Genomic DNA, 12,907 nt, shown 5'->3' on the forward strand with positions numbered 1-12,907 from the left:
AAAAAAAAAAAAAAAAAAAAAAAAAAAAAAAAAAGGTACTTTATCTGAATGGAAGTCAACCAGGGACATAATTGTTCTCCCAAATTATAGTCTCTTTAAGGAGAATTGGTGTTTTCACTTTTCTGTAAAATACTCAAAGGAATAGATCATCTTCACACTTCACACTTACTTCAAAGACTCGTCGATACAGTGACCTCCACCAAACTGCAAAAGAGAAATAATATGATTTGGAAAATGGTACTATAACATGAAACAGACACACATAGCATCTAAGTAAAAGGGAATCCAATTGCATGTGCATACAAGCTTCCGAGTTCATGTAAGTGTTTCCTAGTCTCACATGTAGGGATGGCAATTTATATCCGGCCTGCAAATACCCGGCCCGGCCAGACACTAATGGGCCGGATTTTACCTGGCCCGATAAATTATAGGGTCGGGTATGGGTTTCTAAAAAAAACCCGAACCAGGTCCGGGTTTAATTCATACCCAGCCCGAACCCGGACCCGACCCATTTAAGGGTAAAATACCAAAATATCCCCATCTATGTGTGTATATATATATAAGTTAAAAAAGAATAAAAAATAAAAAATAAAATAAAATAAAACCTACACCCTTATACCATTTCACTCAGCCGCCAACCCTCTTACACTCACTTCACTCTCCTCTCCCACTCGGCTGCTCTCACTCCCTCTCACTCTCCTCACATCGCTCTGCTCTCCCCAACCTCTGATCTCTATCACCACTGGCCATCACATGCACCTCCGATCAAGTTGTTCTCTCTCTTTCTCTCAATCTCAGCTCACACAGTCTCACACTCTCACTCACTCTCAATCTCACTCACTTTCAAGTAGCGCCGCCCAAGATCTCAGCCTCTCACCGCCGATCCAAGCATTCACCACCGCCGGTCCAAGCTCTCACTCACTCAATCTCATCGTCAGCCCAAGCTCTCACCGCCGATCTAAGCTCTCACCACCGATTTGTTCTCTACTTCTCTTTTAATTTTTTTTTTTTTTTTAATATGAGTCTCTGAGAATATTTGATGTTTGTTTCAATTTTTTTGTTTGGTGTTTTCTACTTAAACTACGGACTTCAACAGATGGGTTGTGCTACTTCTAGTTATTGTAGTTTAAAGACTTGAAATTCTGAGACTTTGTGGTGTAACTGTAATATATTGTGGAAGAAATTGTGTATATTGTGTTTTGCAGTTGTTGTAAATGTAGTGTCTAAACGGAGATGAGAGACAAATGAATTTGGCTTCATTCAAAAAATAAAATTTTGGTTGGGCCACAATTTGGGCTGCGAGCTAAATGGGGCCCGTGGGGCCCGGCGGGGCGGGTCTAGGCCTTGGGAAAAAAACCCGATTAATAATCGGGCTGGGTCTAGGTTGCGGGTCCAGTCTGGGTATGCAAAAACCCGGCCTGAACCCAACCGGTTGCCATTCCTACTCACATGCCCATTGATTGGAGTACTGTGGTGTCCTAAGCAGCCTTAAGAAGACTTGAAATACTACTTCAAGGATGACTAGTACCATGCTAATGTAGAGACAACAGCAATTATCGAAGAAGTATTTCGTTGTGGAAGTCTCAAAAGCCATCTCAATGGAGCAAGCACAAATTTGCCCTTCACCTGAAATTGTCAACCTAAAAACAAACACAAAAATTTGTAAGTCTTTCGCAGGCACGTCACATACATTTTAAAGTAAGATGAAATCGTTTGTCACCTACTTAGTCACCTACTTGTACACATACAGGAACCTCCAGACTGAACAAAAAGCAAAGCTACAAAATTACAAATTCACAACCTGTTAAAAATTATTATTGCTATAAAAATTAAAAGTTCATAGACCAAGCTGTCTCTACACAAGGATTGATACATGTGACGTGTTTCAATAAATATTCTGACAATTCAAAACTGTTTGTTACAAAAATCAACATAAATATAATTAAAAAAAAAAAAGAAAAAAAGAAAAGAAAGCGAGAGGCGTATTATTCTATTTATTTCAAGATGATGCTTGATTTTTGTAGAACCATCTCTAAAATATTTTTGGTATAAAAATAATTTAGAAATTCAATGACATTGAAAGCTCTTGAAAAGAAAAGAGAGAACTGATCAATATAGGTGGCTCACTAATATATGAAGCAAAGGTTGAAGGATTTGAGAAACTGTGCAGCAAAAAGGATGGCTACTAATCCATTGATGTCGAAACTATTATTTATTTATTTATTTATTTTTCCGTTATTACTCTTTCTTGGTAATCAAATGAAGCTTAAAGTTAAAGTTGTCCATAAAATTTTGTGACTTTAAACTAAAGCATATTGGTGCTTTTGATGCACACTAGGCTATAGAAAATAAAATTGAGAAAAAAGTTGTTCTGGGAACAAATTTGCATTGCAGTAGATGTTGAAGTTGCTCTACCAAATACCACGGCTTTGGAAGTCATAAAAGTCATGAAAATGAGTTATTGGTTGGTGTGTGAGTTACTTGGTGCTAAAATATACTACAACATATTCAGTTAACAATTTCCTTTTTACCAACTGCATCCTTGAGTTGGTTTGACAAAAAAAACATAGAAAAGGAGGGCTCCGACGGCACTAGCATCCTTCCTTCGAAATTTTAGCTTCCAAAGCACAAAAAGGGCTGACATATAGAACTAGTCTAAAGTGCAAAATTACATACACTACATGCATTTCTGGTTATAATTACAAAAGGAACTACCTTCAAACAGTAATTTCTATACAAAACTAATAAAAATGAGGAACAACTTCCACTCATTTTTGTAAGAAAATGCATATCATTTAGCATTAGAAAATATGCATGGTCATATCTATACAGAACTAATAAGGGCAAGTACTAAAAAGTAGGACTGCATTCAAGCCACCCCTCCATAGGTGAGATCAACATATAGAATCAGCCAATTAAACCATTAATTTATTAAATGTGTGGCATTACCTCCATTAGTGTGGGGCATATTGCATTTAATTTACTATCTAAATGATCCACGGAAGAATGTTGATATTGATACCTATATAATCTTTTGGTAGTTGGCACAAGAATGATATGGTAAGAATAATTAAAAGGCTAGAATTTGCTCACCTCTGCATCTCTTTGCAGCAAATTACTCTGCCTTTGGGAAATTTAATCAAACTGCCTCTCTTACCCTACACTGCTCAACCATCCTTACCCCTTTTACCTCTCTTTGGCCCAAAAACTCCATACACTCTATCCATCCATAACACAGATTGCCCCCTCTGCTTTCCAGTGATTATAAAAAAGAACATGCGTAATGTAGCCCAATGATCGAATAGAGACTGCACGACGAAAGTTAAGAAGCAAACGTTATTTCTATAGGAGGTAGAGAAATAAACAAAATTTCAAATGAAAAGAACAATGATGTTCTCCTCAGTCTTAATTGGAATTCAAGTGAAATGAAAAGCCTTAATTAGTAATATTTAATTGAGTAACAGATAAGAATTCAAATCAATCCAATCTACCTTAAAATTTGTGCATGTATGAAAAATTAGACTCCGTTTACTCATTCTTTTGTTCTTCTGACTTAGAAAAGACAAAGTCTTCACACCAACAGGTGAGGAAGCAAACAAATATTCTCCACCAAAAAAAAATGTAAACCACCTAAATATCATTATAGTAAGCTGATTCCCTGGTGTGTTAGTTGCTTGGACATGCTCCTCACTTCAAAATTCTACCAAATTTGCTAGGATTCTGCAATTATTAGGAAGCAACTACATATGTCATTTTGCCAACACAAGCTTAGATACAATGATAAAAATCATTAGAATAAAAGAACAAATGGAAGAATTTACAGTTATTCCTTTTTATTTTCCTAATAATTTGAAGAAATCATGCATCTAATTAAAGTTTTGATGGGGGAAAAAAAAAAAAAAAACTGGGATTTCTTTTTTTTTTTTTTTAAAAAGAAGATTAACTTTGAGTCCAAGACTGTACTTGCCGTAATAGCAAAACCTCAAAAAGCAGAATGAAAAAGAACAAAAAAATTGGTTTTCAGTGCTGCATAAAAAGCAAGATACCTGAAGTAGTTATATTCTATTAATAGATAAAAATTCAATTCAAACTATGTTTGAACTAGTGCTTGTATGAACAGATTAGGCTCATTCAGTCATTCTCTTGTTCTTTTTTTACTTTTTTAAAGCCAGTATACACACAAACATGTGAGGAGTATTTTGGTTTAATCATCTCATGAAAAGGATTTAGTATATATATGTTGGAAACTTTTATAACCAAAAAAATATATATTTAACTACCAAAATACCGGTTTAGTAAGCTAATTCCTACAGTGTTTGTTGCTTGGTCAAGTCCTCCCTTCAAAGTTCTAAGAAATTTGCTTTGATTCTACAATTATGAACAAGCAACAATATGTGTTATTTCATTAACAAGTTTAGATGAAAGTTATAAATCATTAGAATAAAAGAACAAAAGATAGAACAGTTATCCTTTTTTATTCTCCTAATAAATTAAAGAAATTGTGTGTCTTATAAAGTTTTGATGGGAAATGATTACCACTGAGTTCTTGACTTGTTGCACAACTACAGTTTTTGGATAGGGCTGAATTTTGTACCCCAAGCTTGTTCTTTGCCTCAGTTGGTTCTGCATAAGAAGTCAAATGACTAAAAAATTGTCCAAAATATGACAAACCTCAAAAGGCATCAAGAAGAAGGGCATCTATATATGATTGTCCATGAAAAATTGGACTTAAAAGATAGACGCATACCTGAATATATTGTTTTCAGCAGATTCCGATAATCCACTTGCAATTCTGGGACATGTGGCACAATTGCAAGGCTTGAAAGTTATGCAAAAGGTCTGAATTTTAAGTTCTGCATGAAAACTGAAAAGTCCAATGCCTGATAAGTTCTCCAAGATATATCAAAACAAGAATATTGGTGTTGGTTTCTTCATTAAAAGTCAAATACCTGAAGTGGTTAAAGATGCCATCAGATTCCAACTTCGATCCAATATTCTCTCCTACTCATGTTTGTTTGGACCCCACTGATTAAAAAACAACAGACGTTTTGTAGCCTCAAGTTTATAGGGACTTCACAACCAAATGCAGCAAGGACTATGGCTTTAGTATGCAGAGAAAGTGACAAAATAACAAGCACTTGAAAAACCAAAAGTTCTTAAACTTGAGTGTAGCTCTGTAATTAACAACCTATTATTCAAGTAATAAAAAAATTAATCAGTAATTTTTATTGGCAGTAATATATATAATAATAAAAAATCAATCCAATCTAACAATGAATTGTACACGACTAAACAGATTAGACCCTTCTCTAGTACTTGGATACACAGTATTATTTACACAGGATGGAAGTGTTATGAATCGTTTGTTTTAGCACAAGAACCACCAAATAAAGTACATGAAATGTGCAACAATGCATTGAAAAATTAGAACTTTTCCATTTCTGGCAGGTTACAGGACAACAATGAGAAGGAAGATTTTTTTTTTTTTTTTTTTTTTTTTTTTTTTTTTTTAAGTTTAGGATTTTTCGTTTTGAAATACTTGGAAATTAAAGAAAGGCTGTAAGGGGCTGTTGGAGGTAGAGGAAGAGCCAAAAATCACTAGGAAACCAAAAAAGTTATGGTTGTGTGATGCTCTGGCCATTAGAAATCTTACATATAAAAACAGATTTAGAAGAAAGCAAATTGAAATCACCAAAGATTTTGTTCAAAATATTCAATTATGAGAAGATAAGAAATGCACAACTTAGATAAATATTATCTCTAGATTTGTGAATGTCTATATTGGTAGACCTCAATCTTTGTTCTGGTTTTGACTAAAACAATGTCTCCAAAATAAAAAAATAAAAAATTCTGAGAAAAGAAAGAATTCATTCAGCAATTATCCCATCAAAAACAGTAATTAAACCATCAGTTATTTTTTATAAGTCAATAGTTCAAATGACCCCATAAAAAAAGAAAAAGAAAAAGAGAGTGAACCAATGAAATACTTGCAAAACAAGCTAATTCCCCCACTGGAAGTGAACAAACCGACTCTGATTCTAAATTAAGAAGCAAATAACTTTGTGAACAAACCCACTCTGATTCTAACTCAAACTATGCAATAATTAAGAAGCAACCATACACACATCATATTATCAACATGCTCTTAGGTACAAAGATATAAATTATTAGAATTAAAAGAAATATTAAAAAAAAAAAAGGGATGGATTACATTATCCTAATTTTCTTGTTCAATTAACAGTTTATAGACAAGAAAAAGAAAAAAGATTGAAAATAATGAAGTTGAATAGTTTTAGAAGTTGTTCAAAATATAAAAACCCTAAAAAAACCAGTAGTTGATTTTGAATTTGGGATTATAAAAGATAAATGGATAAATGCATACCTGAATAAATTGTTTTTTCTTGTTGGATTATGTGGGACACTCTTCACTGTTTCCTTCGTAGCCGTAAGAGGGGACAATCAACAATACTTGGCTCTTCCAAAGAGGTGAGATTGGAAATCAGGGGCATGGAAGTCAGGTTAGGGCAATCCCAAATCTTTAATGTAGAAAGAGAAGGAGGAAATGACGGGAGTAAGAGATGGTGTGGCTCATTATCATCATCTGAATTCCTCCACCACCCCTTCAGTTTTGGGCAATTGAGCAATAATAGAGAAGATAAGGATGGGAAGAATGGTGTTTTTGAAGAAGAAGAAGAAGAGGAAGCACCCAACATGTTACTAACACTGTCTTCATCTGAAATGTATTCAAGTGCTTCCATTCTCCAAAGAGAGACAAGCTTGAGAAAAGGGAGTTGATTTAACGGTGGGAGGTGCTGCAATCTTTCATTATGAAATAAATCAAAATGAACAAGATTAGTGAGAGAAGAGATCCAACTTGGAATTCTCACACCCATATAACAAGACAATCCCAACCGTTGAAGATTTGGATGTGGCTGGAGCCCTTCCAGTGACATGTCATCATAACATTCAGTTTCTCCATCATCCCACTTTTCATCCCACCATAATTCCAGCTGTTGAAGATGTTGTTTCTGCTTCATATTTGTGGCTTTACATTCCACCATGTCATCTTCTCCATGTCCCAATTTGCCAATGACTAGACTTCCTCCCAAATTGCTCAGCTCCTTCAATTCACTTAGCCCACCACCAGACTTAGCCTGTTTTTTCTTATACCAACTACCCCGGCTAGCCTTGGAACCCCCTTGCCTCACGACGAACCGTGTTAGTATCTCAAGAGAAATAAGATGCCCAAGTCCAAGGGGCATATGCGTCAATTTGTCACAATCACTAACGTCTAAATGCCTAAGATTGACCAACTTCTTAAGGCCCTGCGGTAATTCTTTAAGTGACTCACAAGAATAAAGTTTCAGCGTCTGCAAATTTAGCAGCTTAGTAATGGAATTAGGGACAACTGCAATATGTTCATTTTCAGAAAGATCAAGATATCTTAAATGATTCAATTCCCCAATTGAATGAGGCACTACATGTAGCCCTAAACAACTCAAATCTAATGTGCGTAAACAATTGAGATTTAGAATAAGTGCATCACAATTTAAGTTACCCAACTTTCCCCCTACACTAGCTGCAAGAATTGTTTGTATCTTCCTTTTATTAGCCACTGGGATTGAAAATTGACTCGACGAATCCGCTAGATCAAATGTTACATGATGAACTTTTTCAATCACATTTTCTCCACTTGAATTTAATATGGCACTTTTTGTTCCAGACACAAAAATTGCAAGATCATGCATGAGATCATGCATCTTACAAGATTCTACGTTGCCCAAGTCATCATTTCTAACATCTTGAAAAAACGATCTACAAAGTAATTCCATAAAATATTTTCTTCCAATATCCATAAAACGCTGTCTTGGATCCTCTAACACAATAAAGCCTTGCGCTGCCCAAAGATTAATAAGTGTAACTATATCAATCCTATAATCTTTTAAAAACAATCTACAATAAGCAAAACATTGCTTCAAATGTGATGGAAGGTGATCATAACTCAACTTAAGAGTTAATGAAATGTCATTTTCTGGTTGAGCTATTTTTGAGAGATCATCATCCAAAAAAGATTGCCACTCAATTTCATTGGTTTTATCATACAATAAGCTTCCTATTGTTCTTATAAGAAGGGGCACCCCTAAACACCTACCAATTATCTGTTTTCCTAGGGTTACTAAGGTTTGGTTTTCTGGTTCTTTACCTTCTTTAAATGCCATTATTACAAACAATGCCCAAGCCCTTTCTGTATCTAAGCCTTTAAGCGCATGAAGTGTAGATGTACCTATTATCTCCGCTACCTTTACCGAGCGAGTAGTTACGACTATCCTACTTCCCCTTGCACCAACCATTAACAAATTTTTCAAGCGAAGCCATTCACTACTGTCCTCATTCCACAAATTGTCCAAGACAATCAAGTATTTTTTTCCATTAAGTTTTCCTCGAAGCTTATTTTGCAAGATCTCAAGGCTTCCTTCATGCTTCGTCTGTGTCAACTGTTCTACAATTTCTTTAACAATCCATTGTACATCAAAGATATCGGAGATACAAACCCAAAGTTTTATCTCAAATTTTGTTTGAACATCTTCATCATTGTATACCAGTTGAGCTAGTGTTGTCTTGCCCAATCCTCCGATACCAACAATTGGAATGATAGAAATATTCTCTACAACACTGTCATCAAAAAGACATTTCATAATCTCTTCCTTATCATTCTCTCTCCCAATAACTTCACCTTCGAGTACAAAAGAATAAGTTTCTCTGACCCAGTTCATGAAGTGTGGCTCAACGGAGCTGTTCATGAAGTGTGGCTCAACGGAGCTTTGACTAGATTCCGCTTCTTTTGCAATGTCATTTAGTCTCTTCCTAATTGCTTTTATTTCACGAGCCGTCTTAGCACCATAAGTAAGCGGATTCGAACTGCAAGAGAAATTACATACCTCAGCATCAACTTCGGTGGAGAAATCATCCAGCAATTTCTCAGCATCATTGAGGACAACTTTGAGCTTTCTGAGCCAGTCTTCGTTCTGATGGCTATGAGAACTCTGCTTTTCCACAACTCGAATCAGAGGTTGGATTAGGGAGACAGTTTCGGCTAGTCTTTTAATCTCAGTTTTGACACTAATGGCCAGTTTGACCTCTTCGAGAATGAGAGAGCCCAGCAGTTTAAGGACATTCCCTGCAAGTTCGACCAAAGCTCCTTCCGCCATAGTTTCTTCTCTCTTTCAGGAGTATTAGATGGGTTTTTGGAGCAGTGAAAGTGATGAGAGAGAGCTGTTTTGTACGAAAAGTAGCGTTCTTGGCACGCAAGTCGCGGAGTCGGGGCTTCTTGTTGTCCTGAGTCCTTACACGCTAGCTGTCTTGCAACTCAAAATGTAGCTGTCTTGCACAAACGCGCTTCTCATCTACAGTAAGTAGTTTGTACTTCTTGCTCACACGCTGTATCATAAAAATAAAAAATGTCACGCGCTTCTCATTTAACCTTTTTTTTTTTTTTTCATGAAAATAATAAGAGCATTTTAAATTAAGTTTATAATACATTACATAATGAAAGTATAATAACAAAAATGTCTAATTTTTGTAATTGTAAATTGCGATTATAAATAGCGGATACTAAACACACACAACTAATGTGAGATAAATATCCTTATTTTTTTTCATAAACAATAATACTTATTAGTAGTTTGCACTTCTTGCTCACATGCTGAATCATAAAAATAAAAAATGTCTTGAAATTATCACTTTGTTTATTACCGGCTGAAGATATAGCTAGCACTTCAGCACTCTTGTCGCATATGGAGAAAATTAATGTAAATCCTAACATTTGAAAAAGAAAGAATTTTAGGATTTTGTTAACAAGCAAAAGGTGCATTTAATACTCTTTACCAACAGTTACTTTCATAATTTTTAAAAAAAGAAGAAAAAATTTAGAGAGTTTCAATTGCCATTAAACCAAAACACCAATTGGTTATTAAACTATACACTAATATATATATATATATATATAACACACATATACACACAAGACTCTTTAACTTTTGCTTGATCTTTTGTAAGTTAGGATTAATTGAAATAATGCAAACCATTTTTAAAAAGGGGCACCCCATTACAAATACAAAATTTCCAGCTCCAACTCCTTTTTAGTCTTTTACTTCCAACATAATCCTTTGGATGTGAACTAATTTGAGGTCACTTTCATAAATGTGGTCCTATTAACCAATGCCTTTAGAATATTGGTTTAAGAGCTATTTTTAGAAATATTTTATTGAAAAATAATAAAATAATAAATGTTATTAACAGTTTTTTATAGTTCTCATGAAAGTAGTGAAAAAAATTTCTTATTATGATTTATTAACAATTATTTTAAGAGCATCCATTAACATGATCCTAAATGAGAAATGTTAACCAATACGTAGTGACTAATATGCAACATTGCAATATGTAGTGACTAATATGCAACATTGAACAATGACGGCAATATTTGTCTCGTTTGAATCATTAATAGGTGCTGCCAATGAGTGTAATGGGCATGTAAATTTATTTTCATAGGTAGGGTATTGATTAATGCTGTTGTTATGTTAATACCACAAGAAGAGTCCAAGCTCTAGATAAAGCTATCATAAGTAGTCGTATGAATATCAAATGACCAATATTTTGTGACCCTCCTGAATCCTTCGTTTTCCTTTTCTTAGGAGGATGAAAAATGGGAGGAAAAATGTGAGAGAAGTTCCTATTTTCCATGTTTGATAAATTAAAGTGGAAAGAAAGTAAGGTGGGAGAGCATTTTCTCCCAGAACCTTCTTCTTCTTTCTTTATTTTTTAATCCAAAATAGAGAGAAAACAAAGAAGAAAATTTAGAGGGAATATAAAATGAGGATTTAATTATGAGATTTTAGAGGGAAGAAGCGATACATTATCAACATGAATTTGAGATAACTATTTCAAAATCTATTGAAAGGCCAGATTTGTTATCACATCTTTGCTTTTTATTAAAATACCAATTAAATGGATGGTTTCTTCAAACAATAATTAGTTGGAAGTGGTTAGATTGGGGATTAACATGAGATTTTTTGTTATTAAGCCTGAACTGATTTGCATATAGACCCGCCACTACCGTGGTCTTTTTATCTACCAATAATAACTTGTTACCTTGATAATTGTAAAAAATTTGTGTTTATGTACTTGTTATTTGTATTATGGGGTTTTGTAGGTGGACTTGTTGCTAAAGTTGTGCAACTTGTGCTGTGTGTGGGCTCGGTTGCTTGTGCATGGAGCATTGATAAAGGTGTGACAGATTGAGGGAGAACCGAACAATATTGGTTCTACGGAGATAGAAGGTAGCCATCATGTACTGTAATTGTAAAAAATAGTTCTCAACATATCTTCAAGTTACTTGTAAATGCTTAAAATCTAATCAAGAATTGGACACACAAAGCAGGGTGTAAGAATAGACCTTTCCCTAACATTACTGCAGTTGAATGGGCCAGTACCCATTATGGAACCCAACCCAACTATCTCATAATGTTTGACAGGGTGGGCCGGGCCAGTTTCCTTGGTTAACATTGAAAGCCTAGGAGCAGCATTCGAGTCGAGAGAAACCAATAGGCCAGCTGGATTGCTGCTATCCTATTCAGGAGGTCCCTTTAATACCAAAAAGGACAAGAACATTCTTGTCTTTGACTTAGTTGAATACTAGTTTAGCTTGCATAGGTATTAATAGACAACCTTTTAAAGCAAGAAAATAAATTAAAATAATAATAATAAAATAAAACAAGGTAAGAAAATGCATATGTGCAATTGAAGTTTCCATTAGATAAAATTATAGGTCTAGAAGATTAAAAACCTAATAAATTAGTATTCTCTAGGTAACAAATGAATACCTTTATGTCACAATTTCAACTTCCCAAGTATAACTACTACATATTACATAAAACTCAAAATAAGTGAAAAAGATTTTTGAGATATTAAAATTCACCAGGGTTTTTAGATATAGCACAATAGATTATTTTAGGAATCATAAGATTTCGTTAGGGTATAATTAGAGAGTAATAATAAGATTTACTAATTTCTAAAACTTAAAGGGAAAATTTCTTTTTTCTTTTTTCTTTTTTTTTTGGAAGGAAAAAAAGGGAAAATTGCTTGGTTTTATAGTTTACGGGACTTATAAACTCCCCAAGTATAAAGGAGGAGAACAAAATTTCTCCAAGTATTTTTGTGTGTATTTTTCTCCAAGCACACACACACTCTCTCTCTCTCTCTTAAAGTGGTGCGTACAAAAAGAACAAACAACTAAACAAAAGCCAATCCAAGAAACTGTGCATAAAACAGTGACTTTTGGCTCACCAAATGTGACTAATCCAAGAAAGAAGTTTAGAAATACAACAAAATATTACAACAATTTTACAATGCCTTTATTTTCAGTTGTAGTTGCAATCGGTCTAATATTTTATTATTTTATTTTATATTCATTTTGACTTATAAAAAGCTTACACCTTAGTAGTTCTCAAAATATTGTAACATAAACAAAATGTCCCAATATTTTCACAATACCTTCATTTTCAGTTATTGTATGTTTTGGTCTAATATTTTATTATTTTATTTTAACAAATAAGGAATTAACACCTCAAATGGTTGTAAAAATATTGTAACAACAACAAAAATTTTCAGCATTTTCAGAATAAATATTTTATTTCATTTTGACCTATAAAAAATTAACAACTTTACAATTATGAAAATATTGTGACAATTTGTTGTGTCATTATAACTATTTCTAAACAAAAACACAATGTCAACACATATAAACATTTAAAAATAATAATAAAAAAGAGTTAGCTCAAAGTATCAAACCAATGTCAGTCTCAAAAAAAAAAAAAAAAAAAAAAAAAAAAAAAAAAAAAAAAAATAACAA

The 12,907-nt window shown here is 33.9% G+C and overlaps 1 protein-coding gene across 26 annotated transcripts in view; it reads right to left on the reverse strand.

Moving 5' to 3' along the window:
* The window catches only part of LOC111988330 (putative disease resistance protein RGA4), a 46,541-nt gene extending 37,105 nt beyond the window's left edge, over positions 1 to 9,436 (reverse strand). For 19 of the 26 annotated variants that reach the window (XM_065766416.1, XM_065766415.1, XM_065766409.1 and 16 more), the window contains exons 1-5: positions 6,383 to 9,436; positions 4,950 to 5,188; positions 4,748 to 4,864; positions 4,537 to 4,623; positions 4,289 to 4,368 (exon numbers count right to left, since the gene is read on the reverse strand). In XM_065766416.1, coding sequence (XP_065622488.1) covers positions 6,426 to 9,209 — 2,784 coding nt within the window. In that variant the 5' untranslated portion in view covers positions 9,210 to 9,436 and the 3' untranslated portion in view covers positions 4,289 to 4,368; positions 4,537 to 4,623; positions 4,748 to 4,864; positions 4,950 to 5,188; positions 6,383 to 6,425. Of the gene's footprint in view, positions 1 to 31; positions 205 to 1,528; positions 1,641 to 1,724; positions 1,779 to 3,093; positions 3,309 to 3,491; positions 3,721 to 4,288; positions 4,369 to 4,536; positions 4,624 to 4,747; positions 4,865 to 4,949; positions 5,189 to 6,382 lie in introns of those variants that run through there. The other 7 variants (XM_065766425.1, XM_065766424.1, XM_065766426.1 and 4 more) reach the window with 7 other exon arrangements.
* Positions 9,437 to 12,907: the final 3,471 nt, after the last annotated feature.

This window comes from Quercus suber, unplaced genomic scaffold (assembly GCF_002906115.3).
Source record: "Quercus suber isolate HL8 unplaced genomic scaffold, Cork oak 2.0 scaffold_703, whole genome shotgun sequence".
Lineage (NCBI taxonomy): Eukaryota > Viridiplantae > Streptophyta > Magnoliopsida > Fagales > Fagaceae > Quercus > Quercus suber.